Source organism: Sus scrofa, chromosome 13, assembly GCF_054392235.1.
Source record: "Sus scrofa isolate SSC_HxYL_T2T_F1_AM1 chromosome 13, Sscrofa_HxYL_maternal_Yorkshire_Landrace_v2.0, whole genome shotgun sequence".
NCBI lineage: Eukaryota > Metazoa > Chordata > Mammalia > Artiodactyla > Suidae > Sus > Sus scrofa.
In genome coordinates this window covers 145134414-145160537 of record NC_139395.1, presented here as the reverse complement: position 1 = coordinate 145160537, position 26124 = coordinate 145134414, and the positions used below count along the sequence as shown (strand labels likewise).

The 26124-nt window shown below is 38.2% G+C and overlaps 1 protein-coding gene across 4 annotated transcripts in view; it reads left to right on the top strand.

Annotated features, from left to right (window-relative positions):
* Positions 1-26124, top strand: part of ATP13A5 (ATPase 13A5) — a 113397-nt gene that overhangs the window by 15218 nt on the left and 72055 nt on the right. For 3 of the 4 annotated variants that reach the window (XR_014824551.1, XM_005670077.4, XM_021070060.2), the window contains exons 2-7: positions 4049-4222; positions 5159-5305; positions 5525-5595; positions 5701-5781; positions 14527-14596; positions 18058-18192. Coding sequence is in view for 3 of the 4 variants with exons in the window: in XM_005670077.4 (XP_005670134.1) it covers positions 4049-4222; positions 5159-5305; positions 5525-5595; positions 5701-5781; positions 14527-14596; positions 18058-18192 (678 nt within the window). In the remaining variant the exon portion in view is untranslated. The remainder of the gene's footprint in view (positions 1-4048; positions 4223-5158; positions 5306-5524; positions 5596-5700; positions 5782-14526; positions 14597-18057; positions 18193-26124) is intronic. The other variant, XM_021070061.2, reaches the window with a different exon arrangement.

Here is a 26124-nt window from a genome sequence, read left to right as displayed (position 1 = left end):
CAATTTAGAGGTATTTTACAACTTTGTTAGAACTATCACAAGGTAATTGATTTTTTTTCCTTTGAGAGTATTACAAATAATATTTCACTTTATTTTCAAATTGTTTGTTACTAGCATATGCAAATACAATTGGTTTTTCTATATTGACCCAGTATCCAGCAACCTTGATAAATTCTATTAATCATTCTTATTAATTCTAATAATTAATTCTAATGACTTTTTGTACATTCTTATTAATTCCAATAATTTTGTGTACATTCTTTTGGATTTCTTTGTGTAAATAATTAGATTATCTACTCATAAAAAGAGTTTAACTTCTTTTTTCCCAACTTGGCATATGATTGACATGTAACAATTTATAAGCTTAAGATACACAACATGTTGATTAGATACACTTAAATACTGTGCAATGATTACTGCCATAGCTTTGGCTAACAGCACCATCATCTCATATAATTCCCACTTTTTTTTTTGTGATGGGAACATTTAAGACTAACTCTCTTAGCAATTTTCAAGTATATGATACAGTATTGTTACTTTTCGTTTTCCAATTATTATAGATATTTGCTCTTTTTCTTGCCTTATTCACTAGTTAAGACTTCCAGTTCCATATTGGAAGTGGTAATACTATACTGTATACTACTTCCAGTACTATATTAGTGGTAATTGTTGGTAATCTTATTTTGCTTGTGACCTCAGGAGGGAAATATTCAATATTTTATCATTAAGCATGATGTTAGCTGAGAGATGCTCTTATCTATTGCTGGTTTACTGAGAAGTTTCTTTCTTTTTTAATGTATTGATGTTGAACTTTATGAAAGTTTCTCTGTATCTATTGAGTTCATCCTATGATTTTTTCCCCTGAATGTTAAACATACCAAAATACATTGATTTTTCAAGTGCTTATAATTCTAAACTCCATTTGGTAATGATGTATCACCTTCTTACTATATCACTGACTTAAATAATAGATTTTGGGATTATTTCATCCATGTTTCAGGCCGATCCTAGCCTATAATTTTCCTTTATTGTAACAGACCTATTAGATTTTGTAATCTGAGTATGATGGCCTCATAAAATGATTTGAGACCATTCCTACTTCCTCTATGAAAGAGTTTGTGAAATATTGATATCACTTCTACCTTAAATATTTGAAAAGATTCACAAGCCATCTGGGCTTGAAGTTTTTTGGGTTTTTGGTAGAAAGCCTTTTAGTTACACATTAATTTTCTTTAATAATGATAAAAATATTCAGATTTACTTGTTTATCTATGTTATTAATCTTTCAAAGTATAAATTTGGCCTTATTGATTTTCTCTATTGTATATCTGCTTTCTATTTTATTAATTTCTCTTCTTATCCTTATTTTTTTCCTTTCTTATGTGTTAAAATCTCCAGTGATGAGAGTGAATTTAAGTCCTATCAATTTTGTTTTACAAATTTTGAAACTATGTTTACAGATGCACAAAAATTTAAGATTGTTGTGTCTGTTGAATGGATCTTTGTCTTTCTTTTCCTCATAATAATTCTTTCCTTAAAGTCCATTTTACCTGATATTAATACAGGTATACTGGATTTTTTCATTAGTCCTTTCATGCTGTATTTACCCTTCTTTATCCTTTATCTGTTTCTTTATGTTTAAAGCATATTTCTCATAAACAGCATATAGTGGATCTTCTTTTCTTATCTAGTCTGACAATTTTTGCATTCAATCACAGAATTAAAGTCATTTACATTTAATGTAATTGTTGATGTAGTGGGGTAAAAGTTCATGATGTTGCTATTTGTTTTCCACTTATTTTATCTCTTTGTTCTTTTCTTCAGTTAACATTGTATCATATGATGTCCCAGGCTTTTATCTTGACTTCATACTTTTTGTTTTTAATGGCTCCATAATAGGCCATTGTTTTGACTCACATCTTATTGAACCATTAGCTATCATTCATTTCTTCTAATAACTTTTCTATTACAAATAATGCTGTGCTGAACAACTGTTATTTACATCACTTTCCATTTTCTGTATTACTTCCATAGGGTATACTTTTGAGTGTGGAATTACTGATTCAAGGGATAGAAACATTTTTATAATTCTCAATACAGTTTGTCACCTTGCTTTCCTGAAGAATTACTCCAATTTATAAGGTTATTAGTAGAATGTAGCTGTAGTGACTCATTGCAGTCTTGATGGCATTGTGGGTTCCCTTTTTAATAAAAAATAATTGCTGTATAGAAAAGACCTAAAAGAGAACCAGAATTATAGTTACCAATGCCATTGTTGTGTCTAAGTAAACAGAAAAAAAAAGGAAACTCATTTACAAATGTGATCGTTTCAGCTACAAGCTGGACAAAAATTCCAATCTCTTCTGCTTCTATTTTTCACACCTGCAGACTTTGGCAATAGCTCCTGTAAATAACTTTGTAAGAGAATACATGTTTATGACATAATATGTGAATAGGCATATACTCTTTATTTGAGTCTAATAAACCTACAATTCACAAATAGAACCAAAACATGTTTATAGGCAGAGGAAAGATAGGAGATCCAATTGAAAATATGCTTAAAAGCATAGTGAAATGTTTCTAAGTTACATTTAAATCTTATCAATCTCCAAATAGGGTAGCTACATTACTAAACTTAATGAACATTTTTTTTCCCCAGGTGGGTGATTATGTTGAGGAATGGTGGAAATGAACTGTTACCATTGTAATTACTTTGCAGAGCACTTAAGGTGACATATCTTATTTGAGCACAAGTGCCCTATAAGGCACGTATTTCTAATTGTTTTACAGAAGAATAAATTGGGATTCCCTAGAGGTGAAATGATTTATCTAAGGTCACATGGTTGATAACTATCAGAGTGGTAACTCAACCTTGTGTCTTTGCTTCTTAAGCCTGTGACCTTTTCAATATGTTTAAGGATTATTTTCAGCAACTTTTATTAAAAATCTTGGTCTATCACAAGTTCTTTATTAGAAAATATTAATGAAAATGACCACATTGAAGATGAAAGCTTTTCCAAAGAATTAAGCCAAGAGATTTATTATAACATGATCTAAACTGGAATAAAATTTAGGATATTCCATCATTGAAAGTACTATAGAAATTCCGTAAAAACCTATTTTCTTGACATTACAACTCTGTGATCTGGACCCAGGAGTTGAGTCATGGAATCACACCCACCCCCCTCCCAAGAGCAGAAACTAAAATAACAGTAATGATGTCTTTCATAATGATCAGTAGCCCCCTGTGTCTTGTAAATACACTAAAAATGTAGTTTTAGGAATTTAAAAAATAATGCTCTAAAATTTCATTGTAGAAGATGGAAACTAGAAACTTGCTTTAATTAAGGAAATATATTGTTTTGGACTGTGTATCTTTCCCTGAGACCATATCTCAAGTCTTTGTTCAATTCATGACTAATGTTAACTAACCCATTACTGAAACTAGAAATATTTCAGCATATTACTCTCAGGGTAATACCTATAAGGTATCTTTTGAAAGTCTGTCATGTCCACAGATAATCTATTAATTTACATTATCCCACTGTTTTAGAAAGCAGTACCCTTATTCACACTTAATAGTTCTTCTTAATCATATTATTAAGCAAATCTGAATCTGAATAAAATAAGACATATACGTGTGGATCATAATGGTCATAATTATGTCATCTTCCTCCAGTAAATTAATATTAAGAATTTTTTTTTAAAAAAACATTGCATTTAAAGAAAGTAAACCTGGTCTGAAACATGAGGTATTTTATAAATCTAAGGTGACTCTTATGACTATTTAGAACCAATTAGGTCTGTCCATTCCTCGCTCCTCCTGCCTACCCTTTTAGTTCTATATGCCAGTGTAGCAAAATGAGTTCTTCCTTCTTTTTAAAATTATATCAGCTGATAGGTGTTACACAATCAATCTGATTCAACCAGCCCAAACCAGTTTTCTCTCCCATCCAACCCTCCTGCCTCTAAAGTTTGTGTGTCTTGGAACAAAATTATGTGCTTATGTGAGAAAAAAAAATAGAGTGATGTTTTATTTCCTCTCTAGGAGGTGTTTGGTTACGAGACCCAGAATCTACGCAGAGTCCTCTGCCTCCTAATATCCGTGCTGACCTGTGGGGTCCTCCTGCTGGTGTTCTACTGGAAGCCCCAGTGGAGGGTATGGGCCACCTGCATTCCATGCCCCTTGCAAGAAGCAGACACCATTTTGCTCAGGACAACGGTGCGTGTCCTTCTGTGTTGCATCTGTGGCACAGCCTCTGACTGGCCAGGATTCCTTTATTGAAGAGTTTCCCTGTCCCCAAATAGGAGAGTGCAAAACTTTCCCTGCCATCTAGTTGCCATGTCTTATTTTGACCCAGGAAGAAAGGACATTTCCTCTGTATCAGCCTGGAGAGATTTCTACTAGGTCAGGTTAATTGTGAGTGCCCCCAGCCATTACCTGAGCAGTGGCCATAAGTGTTAAAACTCTTAAAGACATAAAGTGGGAGAGTTACTATTGTGGCTTAGCAGAAACGAATCTGATTAGCATCCATGAGCACTTAGGTTTGATCCCTGGCCCTGCTCAGTGGGTTAAAGATCTGATGTTGCCATGAGCTGTGGTGTAGGTCACAGACTCGGCTCAGATCCCGCATTGCTGTGGCTGTGGTGTAGACCAGCAGCTACAGCTCTGACTGGACTCCTAGCCTGGTAAACTCCATATGCCATGGGTGCAGCCCTAAAAAGACAAAAAAAAAAAAAAAAAAGATACAACATGGTGGTTATTTTTCAGTTTTTCAAAAATATGTATTGTGAGGGAAATTATGCATTTTAAACATCTAGATGTCATTTTAAGATATCCAGAAACTATTTTTCCTACCAAGTGTATTTTTCTCTTTGTTCTCTAGCAAGGTGGTTCTCAAATTTCAGTGCAAACCAGAACTACCTGGAGAGCTCCTTAAAACACAGACTACTGGCCCCACCCCAGAATATCTGATTCAGTAGTTTGGGATCAGGCTAAGAATCTGCATTTCTAACAAATTCTGAAATAATGGTCATGCATTAATTGGTAGCCCAAACTTCAGGAACTACTGGTCTAGCGCTTGGTGGGTATTTGGTTGAGTAAATGCTTTGTTGAATAATACTGGAGAATTTTATGGGGGTACATTGTCTTCTCTAGGATGAATTTCAAAGATATATGAGGAAGAAGGTAATCTGCCTCGACTTATCTACACTGAAGTTTCCTATAAGCAAGAACCCAGAAGAACCCCTGTTGGCTGACCGCCACTCTATTATAAACCAAGCCGTACTGAAGCCAGAATTAAAAGTAAGTGATTTGAAGACTGCAATGTTATGGAATGTTTTTGCTACACAAGAACAATACATTTATTGTAAGGAAGTTCTGAAAATCAATGCTGCTGGCTGGCTATTACAGCTATGCATCAAGGAAAGTGAGAGCTGTGTTGGGACCTATGCTAAACCCTAACCTCCCCTGATGGGCTTGACTTTGCAAATAAGATTTGTTTTATCACATTTGTAATTGCAGCTGCGATATATCCAAGTGCAGAAAATCAGGTATGTTTGGGACAACGTGGAAAAGAGGTTCCAGAAAGTTGGGTAAGTCTGATTTTTTTTTAAAGCACTCATTAAGATATAAGGGAAGAATACTGATTGTTGAGTGACATGAACTGAGGTACAGTTCCTGTTCTGACCACATTTTAGGTTGCTGGAAGATAGCAATTCCTGCTATGACATCCACCATACATTTGGACTGGGTCTGACCAGTGAAGACCAAGAAGTCAGGTAGGGTTTGTGGTACTCCCTCAGTAAACTCTGCCAGCAGAAACTGAAGTATCAAATGATTTATAATCAGTGAATTGTTGACATTATGCTTCCTCAACTTCATATAACCCTCATTCCTTTACTGGCATCAGAGAGATATTCTAAATTATTCTCATCTTAGACAACTTAATGAAAAGAAAAAACTAAAAGAATGGTGTGATCAAATAACATTGGACCTTTTCTCTCAGGATTATAGAACTGTATTCTCTGTGTTGTCTTTCCTCAAAAAAAATCTTGAGTCATTTCATAAACATCAGCATCTTAATCCTCCAAATCCCCTGGCAATATAAGGCTGTCAATTTTGTAAGACAATATAATTGTTGCATTTTACTGTGGAGAATGAGCCCTGGAGATGAGGATTTTGTTTGCTCAGTTAATTGTGTCATTCACCACTGTATTTACAGAGCCTAGAATAGTGCCTGATTCATGGTAGATGCTCAATAGATGTGTGTGGAAAGAATGAATAAATAAATGCAGTCATTGATCTGTTGACTGAACGCCTTTAAATATACTACACATTTTGCAAGGCATTAGGTTCTAAGGATAAATAAGACTTGGTCATCTTCCCTGAGAAATTAATTGACTGGTGGAAAAGAGAGACAAAGAATAGTGGTCCAACTGTGAGAAGGAGATATATAGATGCACAGAGATTAGGAAATAATAGTCTAACAGTAGCACAGGAAATCCTTACACTGACTCACTTATAGTGACCTAGAGTCTCTGCTTTCCTCGCTTGTAATTTGAAGTGGCAAATCCTGGTGACTCCAAAAGTAAACCATTGCAAGCCTTCCCAAGCATCTTAATAATCACCTTCATTCCTTGCTCAGTTTTAGGGACAAGAAGAAAGATCTGCCTGACCTTCTTCACAGTTAGTCAGAAACACAAATTCTCAAGCTAAGAAGCCATCTGGTACTTAAAATACAGGTTCTTGGGTTCTCCTCCATAATTTGGATTTAGTAAGCAGAAGCTGGGGCAGTGGTGAGAAAAAAAAACTGCATTTTTTGCAAGCACCCCCATGATTTGCATTCACATCAAGCCTGCAAGTTACAGATCTGATATTGTTTTCAAGTTTTCCCAGTGTCTAAACACTATGAAAACTGAACCAGGCATCTAGATGATGACAATATTACAAAATGCCTTAGACATGGCATCATTATATGAGATTTCAGATACAATCCCTAAATCACAGAACTATAAAAAGTTTTCAAAGTCATTTAAAACATATTGGTTTTCTAGCATTAAGCACAAGACATTTAAAGGATTGATCTATTTAGGAAATCTAGCTGATGAATATATATATATACTCTGCCCAGGAAACCATTGCCACAGGAAAGATTTCCCATCAGTCTAGCTACCTCATATTTGGCCCCATTTATCAAGTACCAAACTTTAATAAACATTATACATAATTAAATTTAAATCTGGTCCACACAATAAAGAACTTGACAATCTAATAAGCAAGACGAAGAGTATAGTTTTCCAAATATGAAGAATAGAGGAGACAATCAACTTAGAAACATATATAGTCATATTTTATTTTGCAGGTTTTTCTATTTAGCAAATAAATAGAGTATGTAGAATATAAAGCATACCCCCCAATTTTACCTTTTATTTTTTAGTGTAAGACTAAACACTTCTCAAAAATTAAATGTGATTGATTGGTTGGTTGAGTGATAGCATATCAATTTCCTAAATGAATTTGAGCTTGCTTGTATGGAAAGCAAGGAACTAAATATAAGCAATAAAGGAAGGGGGATACACAAAAATCTCTAATCAGAAAAGGCCAAGGAATCTAAACACAACCTCTTCCTTGGAGTTCTGTTGTGACTCAGCATTATAAACCCAGCTAGTATCCATGAAGAGGTGAGTTTGATCCCTGGCCTCGCTTATTGGGTTAAGGATTCAGTGTTGCTGTGAGCTGAGGTGACCTGTGGTGTAGGCTGCAGATATGGCTCGGATCCCACGTTGCTGTGGCTATGGTGCAGGCCGGCAGCGGCAGCTCTGATTCGACCCCTAGCCTGGGAATTTCCATATTGCACCATGGGCGTGGCCCTAAAAAGACAAAAAATATGATAAATAAATAAATAAATAAATACAACCTCCTCCTTTAGGCTTCCTAGCAGCCAGACACAAGGAGAAAATGCACAGATGCACAAAGAGAAAATGCACAGATGCACATAGTTCTCACTTTTTGGTCTCAACAAACAAATCAAAATATCGAGAGTGACAACTTTACCCTGGAGAGAAAATGTCAGAGGGCATAGGAAGAAGATAGAGAAATCATTCCTGGAGGTTTCCTGCCCCCATCTTCTCTCATTCATGAACTGAATACAACTTCCCATCTGAGAGCCTGTCCTATACAGGTTCACAGACACTTGGGGTAATTCTCTTACCTCAGGGATACAGGGCCCTCTGGAATAAACACAGCTACTTCATCCCCCATCCATCCAAGTGATCTTATTAGGCCAGTTTTTGAGTGACTCTTCATCTTTTCACTCAGCCCATCCTACTCCAGCCTTCTTTGTTTAGCATCCTGAAAACAGAAGGGGAACATTCTGGCAGTAGAGATCCAGGCACCTCCTAACTAGGGGTTATCTACAGAACAATTGCCTTGTTAGTAACCTAGAGATCTGGAATTTAAAAAAAAAGGCTTTTATGGGTAGGGCTTGCCAATTTCTACAATCGGAATATCTCAGCCATGGCTGATTTCAAGCTGCCAAGTGACATCACTGAATGTGGAGCTGTGCAAAGGTCCTAACAATTGGCTTGATGATTCTGCTGGACAAACTTATTTCTCCACATTTGTCACATCATTGAGAAAAAAAGCCATGCCTGTTAGTACAGAGGAAAGAAATCTGAGTAACAGGCAGCAAAAAGGGTATGTTTGCCATTAGTGCTCAGCTCCAAGCTGGTGGAAGTTGTTGCAGGAGAAGAGAGAAAAATGAAGCAAGAAGAAGGTGAGAGAGAGAGATTAGGGCTACTATGAACCCCTACTCTCTTATACCTTAGGTCTTGTGGGAAGCAAAAGTCAGAAAAGAAACCATGCTATATACCATGATCTTCATCCCCTGGAAAGCCCCATCCTAGAAATAGCCCAAGTATAGACAATCTACCATCAGATCAGTCCTTTGGGAAAGGAAGGATTGGTTGGAGTAGAGGGGACAGGCTTCACTCACTCTTCTGGAAGCCAATAAAGTTGATTCAAATCTTAGAATTTTATTAGAAGTAAATAACTTACTTAAAAATATAACCCACAGTTCTATGGATCTGGGTCCACTGAAAGTATAGAATCACTTAACTCCACTGTCTTGCTTCAGAGCAAAACTCCATGGCAGCACAAGTAAGCTTAGGTCCTGGTCTCCCCGGAAAGATCCTGCATGGATTTCTCCACTCCTGCCTCCATCCAGATGCCCTCTTGATCCCCTGCTTTCTGGATCTTTATGCCTGGGAATGCTTCAGGCACTTTCCCAAAAAAGCTGACCTCACTTAGCTCACATATAAGGCAGGAAATCCTGCAAGAACTTGACTTTCCCTGAGGTTATCGGGAAATGAGCTTTAGGAAATGAAAGAAGTGAACAGGTAACAGATGAGAACTAATGCTAAGAAATAAAATGACTTCTGTCATTTGTACAATGGATCTTCTCTGTATAAATTACAAAGTATATAAGCAGGTTTAAGCACTGCTGAAATAGGGATTTTTTTCCCCCTGAAAGTAATTTCTCAAAACGTACCAGCTTTGCTGTTTTTGTTACTTTTTAATGGAGAGGGCTCTAAAACCAACATCCTGTTACACTCTATAACCATGCTCAAATGCCAGCCACTGGATGGCATTTCTATGCATCTGTGAATTTCTTAAGTCTCTCATCCTTTATAAAGCAGGTGTATGAGGGGAGTGAGGGATTAGGTAGCAGAACCACCTGGGAAATTTTTTCAAACTCTAATAAACCTGCTCCTTAAAAATTCCAAAGTTCATGGAAACAGGCCATGCCAGAATCCCCTAGCTTAGCATTAACAGTTTGGAAAACTGCAGGCCTCCGTCCCTGCCAAGGACTCTATTGGTGGCTTATCAAAAGGGAAGCAGAGTGGTTGTGTGCAGTTTGAAGAAGCTCACCATTGATTTTGGCATCATCTTCCTGCCTCTTTACAGACCCTCAGTCTAGTCTTCCCCATCTGGAACCAAAAGGGCCTAGCACACAGCAAACTGTCAACAATTATTTGGTGAATAAATTGATAAATGAATTAATGAATGAATGATTCATTCATTTATCTTCTTTAGACCATCCCCAAAGAAAATATTCCTAGTCATTCATGCTTGGTTTTTCAGGAATAAATATCTTCCAGCAGATTTACTCATATCTCATGGTGGTCAGAAAACTCAGTGCTCCTTCAAGCATAGCTCATAGCCAGGACAGAAATGCTTAACTTCCCTGTTGAGAAATCCTTCAGTTTATTTTGGAGACAGACCTTCTACCTCCAAAGCAATTATTCCCCTAATGAATAGTTCTGAATATTAGGCAAGTCTACTTAATTTCATTCAGACTATTTAGTTTTATGAGGCCACCTGGAATAAGTCTAAGGCTTCTTTTCCCTGTCAGCTCATCAGATTTTTTTTTTTCTTTTTAGGGCCACATCCATGGCATATGGAAGTCCCCAGGCTAGGGGTCAAATTGGAGTTGTAGCTGTAGGCTTACACTGTAGCCACAGCAATGCCAGATCCTTAACCTACTGAGCAAGGTCAGAGATCAAACCCACATCCTCATGAACACAGTCAGGTTTGTTATCACTGAGCCATGACCACAACTCTTCCTCAGATTTTTAGAGTCAAGGAATGTTATATCCTTTGTTCCTTGAAACTTTGTTCATGTGATCCAGTTTCCAGCCTCTTATTCCTTCCAGTTGCTTAGCCATTGGTCAATGTCCCTGAAAATACAGCTTGGCTTGCACTGAATTTGAGAAGAGTACACAGTTCCTAGACACATGATACTTTTTGGCAAAAGATAGTGAAAAATATAAAAGCAGCAAGGGGCAGGCCATGCTGTTATGCAAACAGCCCAGAGAAGCCCTAAGAAGTATCATCTATAGGCAAGTATCAATCTGCTGGATCTCAGTCCTCATGAGAGCTGAGCCCCTCTCCCTTGATATTAATATCAGAAACCATGTCACCAGACAAGGCAAGACAAAGATCACCATGCCCTTGGCTTGCTCCTTTCTAACCTGACTGCCACAGCCTGTGTGCTGCTGTAGTTCTGTGAACTGGATTTTCCCCTTGTGAGGGGAGACAGTATTCTAGTCATGGGTCACAAAGGTCCCCCTTAATTAATTCCAATATTTAGGAAGCACTCTCTGTGTCAGACACTGTGCTCCTAGATGCTAAATAAACAGAGTTGAGAAAACTCCCTCCCTGAAATTAAAGACGGCCTAGGAAATTTGAGGAGAAAGACATGTAACTACATGTTACAATTTAAAAAGTTATGTGTTGTTATTAAGAAATGAAGGGTTGTTGGAGTTCCTGTCATGGCGCAGTGGAAACGAATCTGACTAGGAACCATGAGATCCAGGGTTCAATCCCTGGTGTCGCTTAGCAGGTTAAGGATCTAGCATTGCCGTGAGCTGTGGTGTAGGTCGCAGACACAGCTCAGATCCTGCGTTGCCGGGCCTGTGGTGTAGGCTGGCAGCTGCAGCTCCGATTCAACCCCTAGCCTGGGAACCTCCCTATGCCATGGGTGCGGCCCTAAAAAGCAAAAAGAAAGAAAGAAAGAAATGAAGGGTGTTGAAAGAGAAAAAAATATTTCACTGTGCCTGTGGGAATAGGGAAGATTTCAAATACAGCTGCCACTTACTAAGAACTTGTCATGTCTTAGCCTCTTGTCCTAAATTCTTTACTTATTTATGTCATATGCTAATGATAGCAATTTTATTAGGCAGGTATTATTAAACCTGTTTTATAAATAAAGGAACTGAGGTTCACGCCTCCTTATCATTCATTCATTTAACAAACCATTTTCAAGTGTATGAATGAGGCCATGATTTAGGCCTTCAGGAAATACCAGTGCCTCTAGTAGCTTATAGCAGAGGATACAGTCTGTTACATGTATGCTTGTTAACATGTAAAAATAAGGTATAACTTCAGATGATCAAATACATTATAAAAGAAAATGAGATAGGTTAAGGAGATAAAGAGAATCTGAGTTGGAGGGGGTCACAGTAGCTATTTTATTTTATTTTATTTTTTATTTCCCCACTACATTTTTTTTTCTACTGTACAGCATGGTGACCCAGTTACACATACATGTATACATTCTTTTTTCTCGCATTATCATGCTCCATCATAAGTGAGCAGACATAGTTCCCAGTGCTACACAGCAGGATTTCATTGCTAATCCATTCCTAAGGCAATAGTCTGCATCTATTAACCCCAAGCTCCCAATCCATCCCACAGTAGCTATTTTAAATGGAATTGTAATAGGGCTATTTGAACAGAGGCCTGGATGAAAAGAGGGCAGGAGCCATGCAGAGGTGTGGGGGAAACTGGTTCTGGGTGGAGAAAGCAGCAAGTAGGAAGGCTTAGCTGGACTCAAGCCCAGGTCTGTTGGATCTCAAACTTCTCAATCACTGAAGTGGCAGAACATGTCTCAGGACTCTGTAGAGCTCAGGTTCTTTATATCTTGATATGGAAAGAATTCAGCAAGAGGCAAATTGATAGATAAGAAGTGATTTATTAGTATAGGATGCTTGTGAAGGATACAAGTGGGCAGGCAAGAGGGCTCTGCCCTTAGAACTTAGGGGGCTAAATTTTTATGATCAAAGGAAAAGTGGGGAGGGGAGAAGACCACCCTCTTCTTCGTTCCTGAGCAGACCTCAAGCTTCCATCATTAGCTCCTCCTCCATGTCGGGTGGGGGCGTTTTTTGTCCTGCACGATCAAACTAGGACTGTCAGGGTGCAATTCCAATCGGCAGAAGGGTGGTAACATATGCTAAAATATGGTAAATCATCTCAGGCTTTAGTATAATGAGGGTCTTCTACTTTAGAATGTCACCTTTCCCCTATATTTTTATTTTTAGTATACACAGAGGAACATGTCCTAGGGATCATTAACTTACTGACCTCAACCAGCAGGATGCAGGCGTCATTGACCTAATGTATTTTGTTAGTTTTGTTGTTAAGCAAGTCTGCTTGGTTTCATGATGTTACGATTGCTTTCTTGAGTGATCATTAACAAACAATGGTCTCCCCAAACCCCTTAACATTCCCTCGCTATCTATGATCCACTAGTGGGATTTCTAAACTAGCTAGTTATTATCCTATCTATCCCAATGACCGCTAGGCTCTATTATCACATTTGGATCTGAAAGGCTAAGTAGGCATTAACAAAGTGAAAGATGCAGGGAGTGTATTCCAAGGAGAGAGAGAGAGAACCAAATTCAGGGTACTGAGAAGTTCTGACACTTGCTTAAAACAGGTTATTTCATCTGACTCTGGAAAAGAATCCTAACCACCAAAGTGGCTTGAGTTATGACCTCTTCCCAGTGTGACACTTAGGGACTTCCAAAGTCCCTAACATAGCAGCACGTGCTGTTTGATCTCACTACTTTCCAATATCTCTCTGCCACAGTGTTTTCGTGCAGAGTCAGAAGACTTTGGTCTGAGTCCTTGCTGACACTCAGAAGCGATGATGTTATTTGGAATAGCACGGTTTAGAAGTCAGACAAACTTGGACTATTCTCTCTGTCATGGACCAAAAGTCCATCATGCAGATTTGCATCATGGGTCCTGAGGCAGAATGTGGAGTGGAGTCATAGAGACCACGGTGGGGAGCCTGGCTCTGTCTCTGTCTAGCTCTGAGACTCTGGGAAAGTTCTTAGTTCATCTAAACCTGTACTCTTTATATGAAAAATGATAATACATAATCTCATAGGGATAATGTAATGACTAAAGGGAAAAGGGTATATAAAAGGTTAAATGTGGTTTCTGACATTGTCCTCTATGCTTTAAAGTTATATTGTCATGATTAATATCAGATATGTGCACCTTTGTCAAAACACCCATACAGAGTAGTTCTTCTCATTAGCAAAGTGGGGATATCAGTTCTTTCCTTTCTACTGTTGTGATGACCCAATAACAGAATTTTGTAGATTGAAAATTGTAGAAATTTGTAAATTGTAAATTGCTATGTAAACACGAGAGCCTCTTATTTTAAGGCACACATGTGTAGATTTACAAGGTGTTAGCGGTGAAGCCCATAGACGATCTTCCACTTTGTTGGTACATTCCTTCATGTAATTATTAAGTTCGTATACTAAGGCTCTGTCCTAGGTGCTGGAGGTACAAAGGTAAGATAGACATACTCTCAACACCAGGAGCCATCTAGAATGCCTGAGAACTCCAGGACACCTTCATATCTGTGTCTTCTTAGCTGCTCTGAGAATGTAATCAAAGTATTTTTTTTTTTAAAGAACTGCCTAACTTCATTTTGATTCTTGAGTTGTACTGTACTTAAGATATATTTTAACCAGAAAAACGACTTTGTCCATCATGTACTAACATTCATTTAAAAATATATGAATGTTTTAAGATTAGCGCATTAATTTTTGATTGAAGCACAAAATCTCTAAAGGGTAGAGAAGGGACTTCTGTTTACTGTGGCCTGAACTCACTTACTGATGAGCTTGTAGGTGTAACACTAATAGATGATCAATTTCCTACAGAAGATTAGTATGCGGGCCCAATGCCATCGAGGTTGAAATCCAACCCATATGGAAGCTGCTTGTTAAACAGGTAACTGTTCTCATTTATTTTTGGAAAAAAACAAAACAAAACAAATGCCTGTTTTTTCCTTTTTCCTTTCTAGCACTCAGGGAAATCTTAAATATGTAGATATTTTGATGTGGACAAAATTCGTGTTTCATCAAATTTTTTTTTTCTTTTGTCCTTTTAGGGCCGTACCCGCAGCATATGGAGGTTCCCAGGCCAGAGGTCCAATCGGAGCTCCAGCTGCCAGCCTACGCCAGAGCCACAGCAATGCAGGATCCAAGCTGCGTCTGCAACCTACACCGCAGCTCATAGCAGTGTCAGATCCTCAACCCGCTGAGTGAGGCCAGGGATTGAACCCGTAACCTCATGGTTCCTAGTCGGATTCGTTTCTGCTGCTCCATGACGGGAACTCCTCATGAAAATTTTTTTTTTGTTATTCCCATTGACTTTATGCTTTTCCTGTCTATTGAGGTTTTCATTATTTCAATAAATAAATATATATTTATGTGTTTAAGTATATATATACTTTAATTCTAGGATTTCTAACTGGTGGTCCTTTTCAGTAACAACTTGTTTTTAATTCAAATTCACTTAAAAAAAAAATCCCTTCCCAGTGTGAGAGATAGATTCCTATTTCCTAATCTCCTGTTTGTTTTGTTTTCTTCAGTTTTTGATGGTGGTTATGGTGGAACTGGCGATATTATTACTTCATGATCTCTTTGATGATTTAAAAAGTATAATTTTGATCGTTTTTATATTGCTCTATTATATCCATTTTCTTGAGAGTGACCTCTTCCTTTGTTACCATTTTTCTGCTTTTTAGTGTATTTTCTCTGTATGCTTTAAAATTATTATTTTTGATAAGCTCACCTTGAATAGGGCTTTCCCTTCCTCCACTTTTCTCTTTCTCTCTGTGCTCACTCTCCCTCTTTGGTGGTTCTTACAGGTCCCCAGGGGTCCCCAGTATAGAACTGGGGCGTCGCTTGGAAGTTTGTGCTCTATTCCTCTGGGATCTGTGAGATGCAGGCCCTGAGTCAGTTTGGGGCTTGGCCAGGCTCACAGCTGCACCACAAACTTGTCTCTCCCATGCTGCCCTCTGCTGGTGAACCTGAACCCTTCCTTGCTGGCTGTGACTTCTCAGCCTCAGCTCAGTTTTCTTTGTGTGTGTGTGTGTGTCTGTGTGTCAGTGGGGATAGGTCTGTGGGCCTCATCACATTCAGCTCTGTTTTCTGCAGTAAGCCTGGTTTTTGTTCCCTGTCTCTTATGGGACACTTGTTCCTTCAAGCATCCAACAGATCGATCTGTCAGTCCCCAGTCAGTGCTGCATGTTTCTGGTCCATTTTTAATGCACAAAGATGGTCACTTTGGTTTTTAGCGTGGTCATTTTTAGAAATAAATTTTTTGTAGGCTTTTCTTTCTAGAGTAGTCTTAGGTTCACAGCAGAATTGATGAGAAAGTATTGAGAGTCCCCATATATGACATGCCTCCACATATGCTCAGGCTCTCCTACTATTAAAAAAGTAGTTTGCTTTCTAAACTTCTTATTCAAGTATATTTTCAAATTACCCAAGACTCTTTCAAGTGTCAGTCTGGTCTGTTTTGAAAGCAGAGCTAATATTTTCTGGCACTTATTTATTAGGCTTTTAGTAGGAAAAAAAAATTCTTCACATTTGATTTCAAAAGAATATTGAATAAGAATAAGAATATTGAATAAGAATAAGAATATTGTTTCTCCTACAAGAGGTATTTCACCAATTTTCTACTGAGTTTATACACACTCAATATTGCATTATCACAAATGCATAATCTGCAATTAAACCATTTTATGCCAAGCAGAGAGAAGAGCTATAATTTATAAGAAATTCATGTTGCAGTGGAAATGATAAAAACATTAAAGAACATAAGCTTTTTTAATGTAAAAAAAATATATATCCAGGTGGTCAGAAAAATTTTAAGATATAGCTTATTCACTTAGGAATGAATGTTAGTTCATTTTTAGGAATAAGGTAGAAATTTATTTAATATATTAGAGAATTACAAAAAATGGAGGTAAAAAAGAGCAGCACTGGCTTTAGGTAATAATTTTATCTAATTCATTATAATTACAAAGAGTGCTTCACCAGGAAAAGAGACTTGCTTTGTTCAGATGGACTCTTTAATTCATGATAAGTATGTAAGTCATGTGACCTTCTCTAGCTCTTGGGTTTGCACTCTGCTATTATTATTAATAGTGAAGTTAGCAGACCCAAAATGGGGACAATTAAGGGAATAAAAAAAAAGTTGAAGATATTATTGAGACCAAAAATAACTGCATGGATGACCAGCTTTGGGGCTGGTGATACATTCTGCCCGTGATTTTCTTTCTTCTTCTTCTTTCTTTTGGGGGGGGAGATTTTTTACTGCTGCATCCTCAACTTATGGAAGTTCCCAGGTTAGGGGTAGAATTGGAGCTGCAGCTACCGACCTACACCACAGCCACAGCAACACCGGATCCAAGCCCACCTTGGCAAACTAAACCACAGCTCTCAGGAATGCCGGATCCTTAACTCACTGAGCAAGGCCAGGAATCAAACTCGCATCCTCGTAGATACTAGTTGGGTTCATTACCACTGAGCCACCACAGGAACTCCTGCACATGATTTTCAAACATCTTTGGATAAAACTTCTCTTCCCTGACTGTCCTTCCTTGTTCAAGAAAAGGCCTTACTGACTTCAGTGACTCTCAGAGGATCTTGCTGAGACCTGTGATGTGAGCGTATGTTATTTTTAAATGAGTGACCTGGATAACAGCAGAAACTTTAATTTTCATTGCACAACTTGTCTATATCTGCAGCTTGTAATTACATGAAAAAGAAACCTGCAATAAGAGGTTCAAAATTGAAGTTTGTTTTTAAAAGAATCTGAGCGTTTCTCCTCCATTATGGATAAATCTATTTTGAAAAGTTGTTAGATTTTGTTACTGGTAAAATATTTTCAAAAATTCAAACTAAAGGGGCTCACGTCATGGTTCAGTCATTAACGAACTCGACTAGGATCCATGAGGACTCGGGTTCAATCCCTGACCTCACTCAGTGGGTTAGGGATCTGGTGTTGCCCTGAGCTGTGGTAGAGGTTGCAGACGCGGCTCAGATCTGGCATTGCTGTGGCTGTGGTGTAGGCCAGCAGCTGTAGCTCTGATTCGACCCCTAGCCTGGGAACTTCCATATGCCTCAGGTGTGGCCCTAAAAAGCCAAAAAAAAAAAAAAAACTAAATAAGAATGATGATTTGTGGATGTGGCTCTGTGTGCTTAAAATAAATATGTTTCTACTATATCACACTCTGTGTGCTTGACATTGTCTCCACTGAAATTAAGCGAGTTCTAAGTAAGCTGTATTGTAATATGTTGTAGAAATGGAAGAAAAAATTCTGTAATAAAGAAATGATATCATCTTGACTGCCACTAAGGTCCATGCAAGTGACCCAAATGCTATTTTTGTACCTGCAGGTTTTAAATCCATTCTACGTGTTTCAAGCTTTTACCCTAACTTTGTGGCTGTCTCAAGGTTACATCGAATATGCAACGGCCATCATCATCTTGTCTGTCATCTCCATTGTCTTAACTGTGTATGATTTGCGACAGGTAAGAACAGAAATCACAGTTGGAGTCTATTTGGCTTCTGGCTGTACAAGAAGAAAAACCTATCACAATTCCACTGAAAGCAAAGACTTACTTTGTTAAACATAAATCATAACAAAGGAAAAAGCAAGGGCTTAACTAAATATGGGGTCTCTGGAGGAGGGCTTCAGGAATACCAGGCAGATTTAAATGTCTTTGCAAACTCTGATCATCAACTGAAGGCATGAATACTATGTTTAAAAGGACTCTGAGGCCAAATCTGAGTTTGGGGGAAAGAAAATTGTGATGGATTAATGATGACGTCATAATACCTTTCTGTCCTCTTACCATCATTGTTCATCTCATAGCCATTTACAAATCTTCCTTTCAAAGAAAAACAGTCTTATAAATGGTATAGCAACATGTTCGGAAATGGAATCTAGCTGAATATTACTTTTAAATCCACAGCGCCTCCATGTCTCAGTTCCCCACAGCATCTTTCTAGAAAATGTTCTGCTCCTTTGCTTAAGATTCATAAGATTAAATTACAAGGCAACCTCCAAAAGGTGTCTCACTGTATTTGTTCCGTACTTTTGAAAACTGGACCATGACTTTGGCATTTTAGACACAGGGACCAGGGGCCCCTGGGTCAACCTGTTAACTCTTTTAAACTGTTGAAACTACCTAGTCTCAAGTTCATTTAGAGGAGAGGAACCTAAGATACAGGGAGCTTGTTCAGGTCATAAAGTGGGTTTGTGACAGAGTCAGGGCTTCTGGCTCCTCGTCAATTAAATTCTATTGCACATACAGTATTTCCTTAGCAGAAAGCCCTTTCCAAAGAGACACAGAGCTTGAGAAGAAAGTCAGACCTGCACGTGTGAGGAGAGATGCCTTTTAACTGCCTGTAAATTCTGGGCACATGTCAGTAAGGCAGCCGTGGAGGCGTTTAAACAAGCCCAACTGAAAGAGATCTACTCTATTTCAGTCACTCAGCAAATATTAGGTCTAAGATTGGCTTTTTAATCTGGTTTTAAATCCTATAAATTTTGAATGAAGCATTTGATTAAAAATCATGAAGGAAAGGCAGTATATATCTAAAGAGTTAGAAAACAGGACCTGAAAATGAAAAGTTGCATGAATGGAGACTCTTTGAGCTAGAGGATGACTAGAAGGGCTTTGTTTTGTTTACTTGGTTTTTTTGTTTTGTTTTGTTTTTGTTATCCTTTTTTTTTTCTGCTTTTTTAAAAATGAGCACCCAAGTGTGTTTCTTCATGAACCACTTTAAATCACAAAAATATTAACAGTGACTAGTAATCTGCCTTTGATGATGGCAATTCCTTTCTGTCTGGCAGCCAAGTCAGGGGGAAGAGTGACTGTCTTTCTAGATTTGAATAAAGCAGGAAACTAAACACCAGGAAAATAAAAGATCTTCCACATTCTGCTCAGCCACAGTAGAAAACAAATTATAGTGTCCCAAACTTTTACCCATGTCATTTGATAGAGGTATGAAACATGAGGCCCCAAATCAAATTTCTACATCTTAGGTTTTGAGAAATCTTTGCTTTAATAGAATATCTAAGCTACTCATATGCTTTCCGGCTGATGTTAAAGATCAGAGAATAAACTTCTTCTCCCATGTGCTTCATTCTATTGGGAAGACATATACACACAGTCCCCTGACTATATTATCACAACTCATTTCAGTGTTCCAAGGAAAAGTACAGAACCATCTGAGGACTTTGGCAGGGAGATATTATCTAGTCCAGTAACAATCTTCTCCTAGCTACTCCTGTTTGTGTAACTTGATATCTTAATAGTCAGCTTCCTCATGTATAAAATGTGTGTGTGTGTGTGTGCGTGCGCGCGCGCGCGCGCACGCATGCTTGCAGTGTTATAGTTTAGAGATGTAAATGAAACAATGCATTTGAAGTACTTGTGTTCCTGGTACATAGTAGGCACTCATCAAATGTTACTTCTTGGTATCATGGATATGGATGTTGCTGTTTTTACTACTATTCCTGGAGTGGGGAAATTAGGCAATGGAAAGATGGGAGGGGCACAGAGATTGAAGGGAGGAGCTCTAACCCAAGCCAGGAAGTCGCACAGGAACAACCCCCAGGACAGGGCTCCTAATGGCCCCTGACCACTAGCTCATTCACTGTGTGACTCTGGGAACTCTTTTCCTCTCCCTGGACGCGCTATCCTCGGTTGTAAATGGTGGAGGTTAAATTCAGGTCCTACCTTTTTAGGATTCTATCAGGGCCTTTTTAGTATATTGTCAGAGCCACCAGTAAGGGACAGAAAATGAGCCCTTGAAAACTTTAAAACACTAATGAGCAAATTTCTGGCCACTGGGAATGTGGGAGCTTGTGTTATAGACTGGAGTCAGTCCCTATAGGACCCTACTAATGTGGCACTGGCTAGCCAGATAAACTACTCAATCAAAATGTAGACAAATAATAGACATTTTAAAAAACTTCCTTAATCACAAGAAACATCTGTTATAAATATGTTGCAAGAGCTCATGGAACCCAAGGACATAAAGAACAGATGGCTTTACCAAGAACTGGACCCAGGAACTTGGGTTACTTTTCCCATCTTCTTATTCTCTGACAGGTAGGGAACGAGGTACACATAGCTGGGGGCAAGTGCTCCATCCCTACTTTTCTTCTCTGAAAACTGGGTGCCCCCAGAACTCTAGCAGCCTATAACTGGCTTGTTCCATGTGGCTTTCTCCCTCCAGTGGCACAGCCAGTTGGAACAGGGGGCACCTGCTCTCATAGAAGCCAATCTATCAACAGGAATGATGGTGACATATCTTTTTGCCTGAGATCCTGGAATAAGGTCTTGTAGCTGCTGGTCATGCTCTATTAGGAAGGTGATCTGAGAAATGATGTATAGCTAGGACCTGGGCTGCCACCCTTGATGTCTATGGAAGGACAAGCAAAGAAAAACAAAAACTTCTGCAGAGAAAGAGAGAAAACGTGTGAACCAAATACACAGCAAGACACGGATGAGCAATACGCAGTCCATCAGAGTCACTGTAACCTGTTCCTCACAGCACTTCCTGTTCCTGTTCCTTTTCAGAGGTCTTGGGAGACTTGGCTGCACTTCCCACCTGGGGTTCATAAGACATCTCTGAATCCTCACAGATTCTCATCCTCTGCTAAAACCAGCTTAATACATTTCTGCTCCTTGCAATCAGTTTGTCCTAAGGAAATATGGTGCTACTCCTTGATAGACTGCATCCCCTAGAGTGTTTCCACCTAGTTTCCCAACTTAGATATTGCCTTTGTCCTATGCATTATTCATCTGTATCTTCATGACACATTTCAGCCTTTTTAAAAATTCCTTTACAATGCCCATTCCCTCATTTGGAACTCAGGTATATCCTTCTTTAAGGAAACCCCAAACAAATTTAGAAATTCCTGTGTAGGAGAAGAGGAAGAATTATAGAAAGAGTTAGGTTTGATTCTAAAGTCTAGAGGCCAATGAATGTTTCAGTAAGAGAATTACTTGAGATTCCTGAGCTCCTGAACTCCTGACCTATTAAACCAGAATATTCAGTATAATAACAGGAATTTGCTTTTTTTTAATAGTTTCATAACAGGTGATTATGATGCATTCTAAAGGCTTAAATAATAGCTGTTACAAAAGAATCCACCAAAGGACCAATTTAAGCACCAAGACCCCAAATACACCTATTTATTTATTTATCTATTAATGGCATCAACAGTTGAACCTATTTTGCACTCTTTTCACTCTATAAACTGCATAGAAATACAAGTTTATATGGAGACGTACTTACATATTCATTAATTTGTTTTATCAAAAGAGAATTGTTTCATGTACATTAATATGGAACTTGCATTTTTCACTTTGCAATATATATAATGGCCATCCACCATTATAAATAATTCTAAATCATGTTTAAAACTAATGGGTGTGATATTCTATGTTTTATAATTTATTCAACTATTCTCTTATTTATAGAAAAGAAGGGGTTTCTTCTCCAATTTTTGTCACCACAAATATGTTGAATTTAACTACAATATAGGGTATCCTTACATATTAGTGTTTTCATTTCTTTTTTCTTTTTTAGCAAAGCAACCAAATGCCAGGTTGATGAATCAAAAAATATGTTTATTTTGGATGTTAATAAATACTGTAATATTATTTATTTTTCCCAAATGAAGTAATTCATTCTCCTATCAGCAACATATGAGACTATCTATTTTCCCAGGTCCTCACCAGCATTAGGTGTTATATCTTGACATTTAGAATTTTCAATCTGTAGTTCCCATCGTGGCGCAGTGGTTAACGAAGCTGACTAGGAACCATGAGGTTGCGGGTTCGGTCCCTACCCTTGCTCAGTGGGTTAACGATCCGGCGTTGCCATGAGCTGTGGTCCAGCTCCGATTGGACCCCTAGCCTGGGAATCTCCATATGCTGCGGGAGCAGCCCAAGAAATAGCAAAAAGACAAAAAAAAAATTAAAAAAATAAAATTTTCAATCTGATATTTTTTTTAAAATTGCATCTCATTGATGCTTTAATATATAGTTCCTTGATTATCAGTGAGATTAGACATATTTTCCTTTGCCTAAAAAAGATCCGCATTTTTTAATTAACTGCCTCTTTATACCCATAATATATGTGAAAAAATTTATTTTTTAATATTTTTCGCTTGACTTTGACTTTTTCAGATTTTGTTTTTAAAAATGTCTATTTAAACATGCCCTTTTTTTTAAACTCTATGGTTTCTGGGTTTCTTATTTTGCTTATAAATGTTCTCCTGTTCCAGACTTAGGTATTCTGTTTTTTCTGCTTGTGCTCTACTTAATATTTATTTTAAAATCCTTAATGGAATTTAAACATTCAGATTTTACATTTTAAAAAATCCCTGAGTGCCATTACTCAAAACGATGACTGGCATGAGAATTTCAGTCTTCATGGCATTATTGCAAAGAAAGACTTCTTTGAAATGAAGATACTAATCACATTAGCAGTGAGCATTTTGTTAGTAAAAGGTTATCTGACCCAACCTGCAAGGCATCTTATAACGCTATGCAAAATGAGCCAGTTTCCTGAAACTGTATCTTTGCAGTTTCAATCACAAGTCCTCAACAATCAATATCTGCTTAGCACTTTACAGTTTGCAGTAAGCTCTGACATATATAATGAATGTGCTTGGGTGAGGCTTGGCAAACTATGAAATGGTAACATATGATATTTCCTGCCGCCATCTGTGAGAGAGGGGCGGGGTCGTCAGGGAGGTAAAGCACAGCTCACACTCACCCGGGAACAGCATTTGTAGACCTTAGTTTCAGGTTTCTCCTGACTCCAAGTCAGGTCTCTGTCCCATTGAGCAAAACCTCAAAGTAACCTGGGAGCTTCCTGTTGGAAATGATTATTTGATAATTTGATAACAAAAAGCAGATTTAGGGAGGAGGAAAGGAAAAAGGAGCATCTACTGCCATCTTCAAACCATGCTAGAAAATTACATGCTTTTGTAAATTGCAAGAGGGGAGGTGTTGGAAGTGGAATAAGGTGTCTTCTGGCATCCACTCTAACCCCAAATCAAGTCACATAGAGAGAAGTTACCTTGCCTAAGCTAAGAAACTCCCTACTGCAGTCCGTTTCTTTCTTATTTATTTATTTATTTTGCTTTTCAGGGCCGCACCTGTGGCATATGGAAGTTCCCAGACTAGGGGTCGAATTGGAGCTACTGCTGATGGTTTATGCCACAGCCACAGCAATGACAGATCCTTAAACCACTGAGACAGGCCAAGGATTGAACCCACATGCTCATGGATACTAGTCAGGCTCATTTGCACTGAGCCACACCAGGAACTCGCTGAGTCCATGTCTAACCAGTTTGGTGCAAGCATAAGTGGAAACCTCGGCACTCACCTGTCTTTCCATTGAACTGTATTTCACACTCCGTGGCTGCTGGCAATAGCACAGACTGTATCTGGCCCGTAGCACTCTGCCTCATTCAGGACTGAGCTGGGATCAAGAGACACCTGAGTTAGTGCCCTTATTACTCATCTCTGCAGGAAATCCAGCCACTGCAAACAGAGGGACACACAGCAAGAGACGCCAAATAATAGCAATATGCAAATTAGTTTTGGAAACTGATCCTGGTCTCACTGAACAGGAACTGGAGGAATCAGAGGGGGCCTAATGAAAATCAGGCAGTGAGCTTCGAAATCATGAAAAGCATCACAACGCTGGCTTTCTCCTAGCTGTTTGGTTGTCATAGAAACCTGTGTTTGTAGAGTTTCTGAGTACATTAGCTCAAAGAGGATGCTTACATTATCCCACTGTGGTGGTGTTGAGAGAAGAAGAATAATTCAGTTCAATTAAATAAGCATTTTCTGAGGACCTACTATGTGATACATTATAGAGGATGCATAGATGAATACATAGTCTTATCTTTGAACCTCCTATTTTGCAGGGTAGACCCAACAAGAAAACAGACAGCTGTAATGGAATGGGATCTATACACTAAAACAGGTGGAAATACAGGGAACAGAACAATTAATTCTTCCTGGGGGTGTTAGGGATGGAGGTGACATTTGAGCAGGGCTTTATGTGAAGGACTTAGAAAGAGTTGACTAATAAAAAACTGGGGTGAACCTTCTAGGGAATAGCTTGAGCAAAGGCATGGAAGCATGGCCATTTGTGCAGAATGCTAAGTCTGATAAACAAATCCAGCTTTATGCCATAATGAGTTTTGAGAGTTACAGTCAAGCATTATTAACTCAAACTTCACCACTTCCAAATGTGTTATCATCCTCTTAAGCAAAGTTGGAATTGTATGTCATTGACAAAGAGAGTTTGCCAAACAAGAAAATAAAGAAATTTATAAGGAGGAATGTTTATTTTCTTAAAGGACGAAAGTTATTTTCAAGCACTTTTAGAGAACAAATTCATCAACAGAAAAGATTTTAGAGTCCAGTGAACCTGGTTTTATTGTTGATTTCTTCTGGCCACACCCACAACATGCAGAAGTTGCCTGGCCAGGGACTAAACCCAAGCCACAGCGATGACAACACCAGATCCTAACCCACTGAGCCACCAGGGAACTCCTATTGTTGATTTTAATACTTAGTAAGTAAATGATTGTAGGCAAGTTACTCTAACATTTTCAAGCCCCTGTAGGTTTCTTTCTTTATTTGTTTTCTTGTTTTTGTTTTGTTATATGTACGAGGGAGGTAATAATATTTTCGTCATAGGGTTATTTTGAGGATTAAAAAAAAAAAAACTCAAGCCATATATTCCAAGTGCCTAAAATAGCACTTAACACATAGTGGCTGTATAAAGTTCTAAACTGTTTAAAAGTAATAAATTGAATCATCTGTTAGACCCTGGGTATTTTTTCTGTGAAGCCTTGGGAGTTTTAAGTTAATCTCTTATAAGCAAAATAAATCAGTATCATGTCATTTTAGAGGTTTAAGGGAATTTGAAAATGATCCAATTCAATGTTGCCGGTTTACAGAGGAAATAACTAACTTATAAGGTGAAATGTCTTGTATACACGTACTTGGCAGGTTAGCAGGTACTAAGCAGGCACCACTTAGGAATCCTGACTGAATCCAGTGTTCTTGCTATCAAACCACTTTCTCACTGTTACCCGTCGTTAAAATGAATGTCCCAGCAGGCAGCCCCCAGGAAGTCAAGTGAGGACAATGAATATGTGCCTAACAGTAACATCACTTCTTCCACTCAATTGGTCCAAATGATTGAGGTTTGGCTTTTCATGCAAAACTGAAGGAAATAATAAATTGTTCCATGTAAATATTAACACCGAACTCATTATGTTCTCTCAAGAGGAAAGTTGCATAATTGTGTGTAATGCTTGTCTAAGCCCAGTGACATTTGTAACATTAAAAATCATCAACAAAACAGATAAAAATAATTTACTCTAACACCTGGAAGAAAAAGTGCTATAT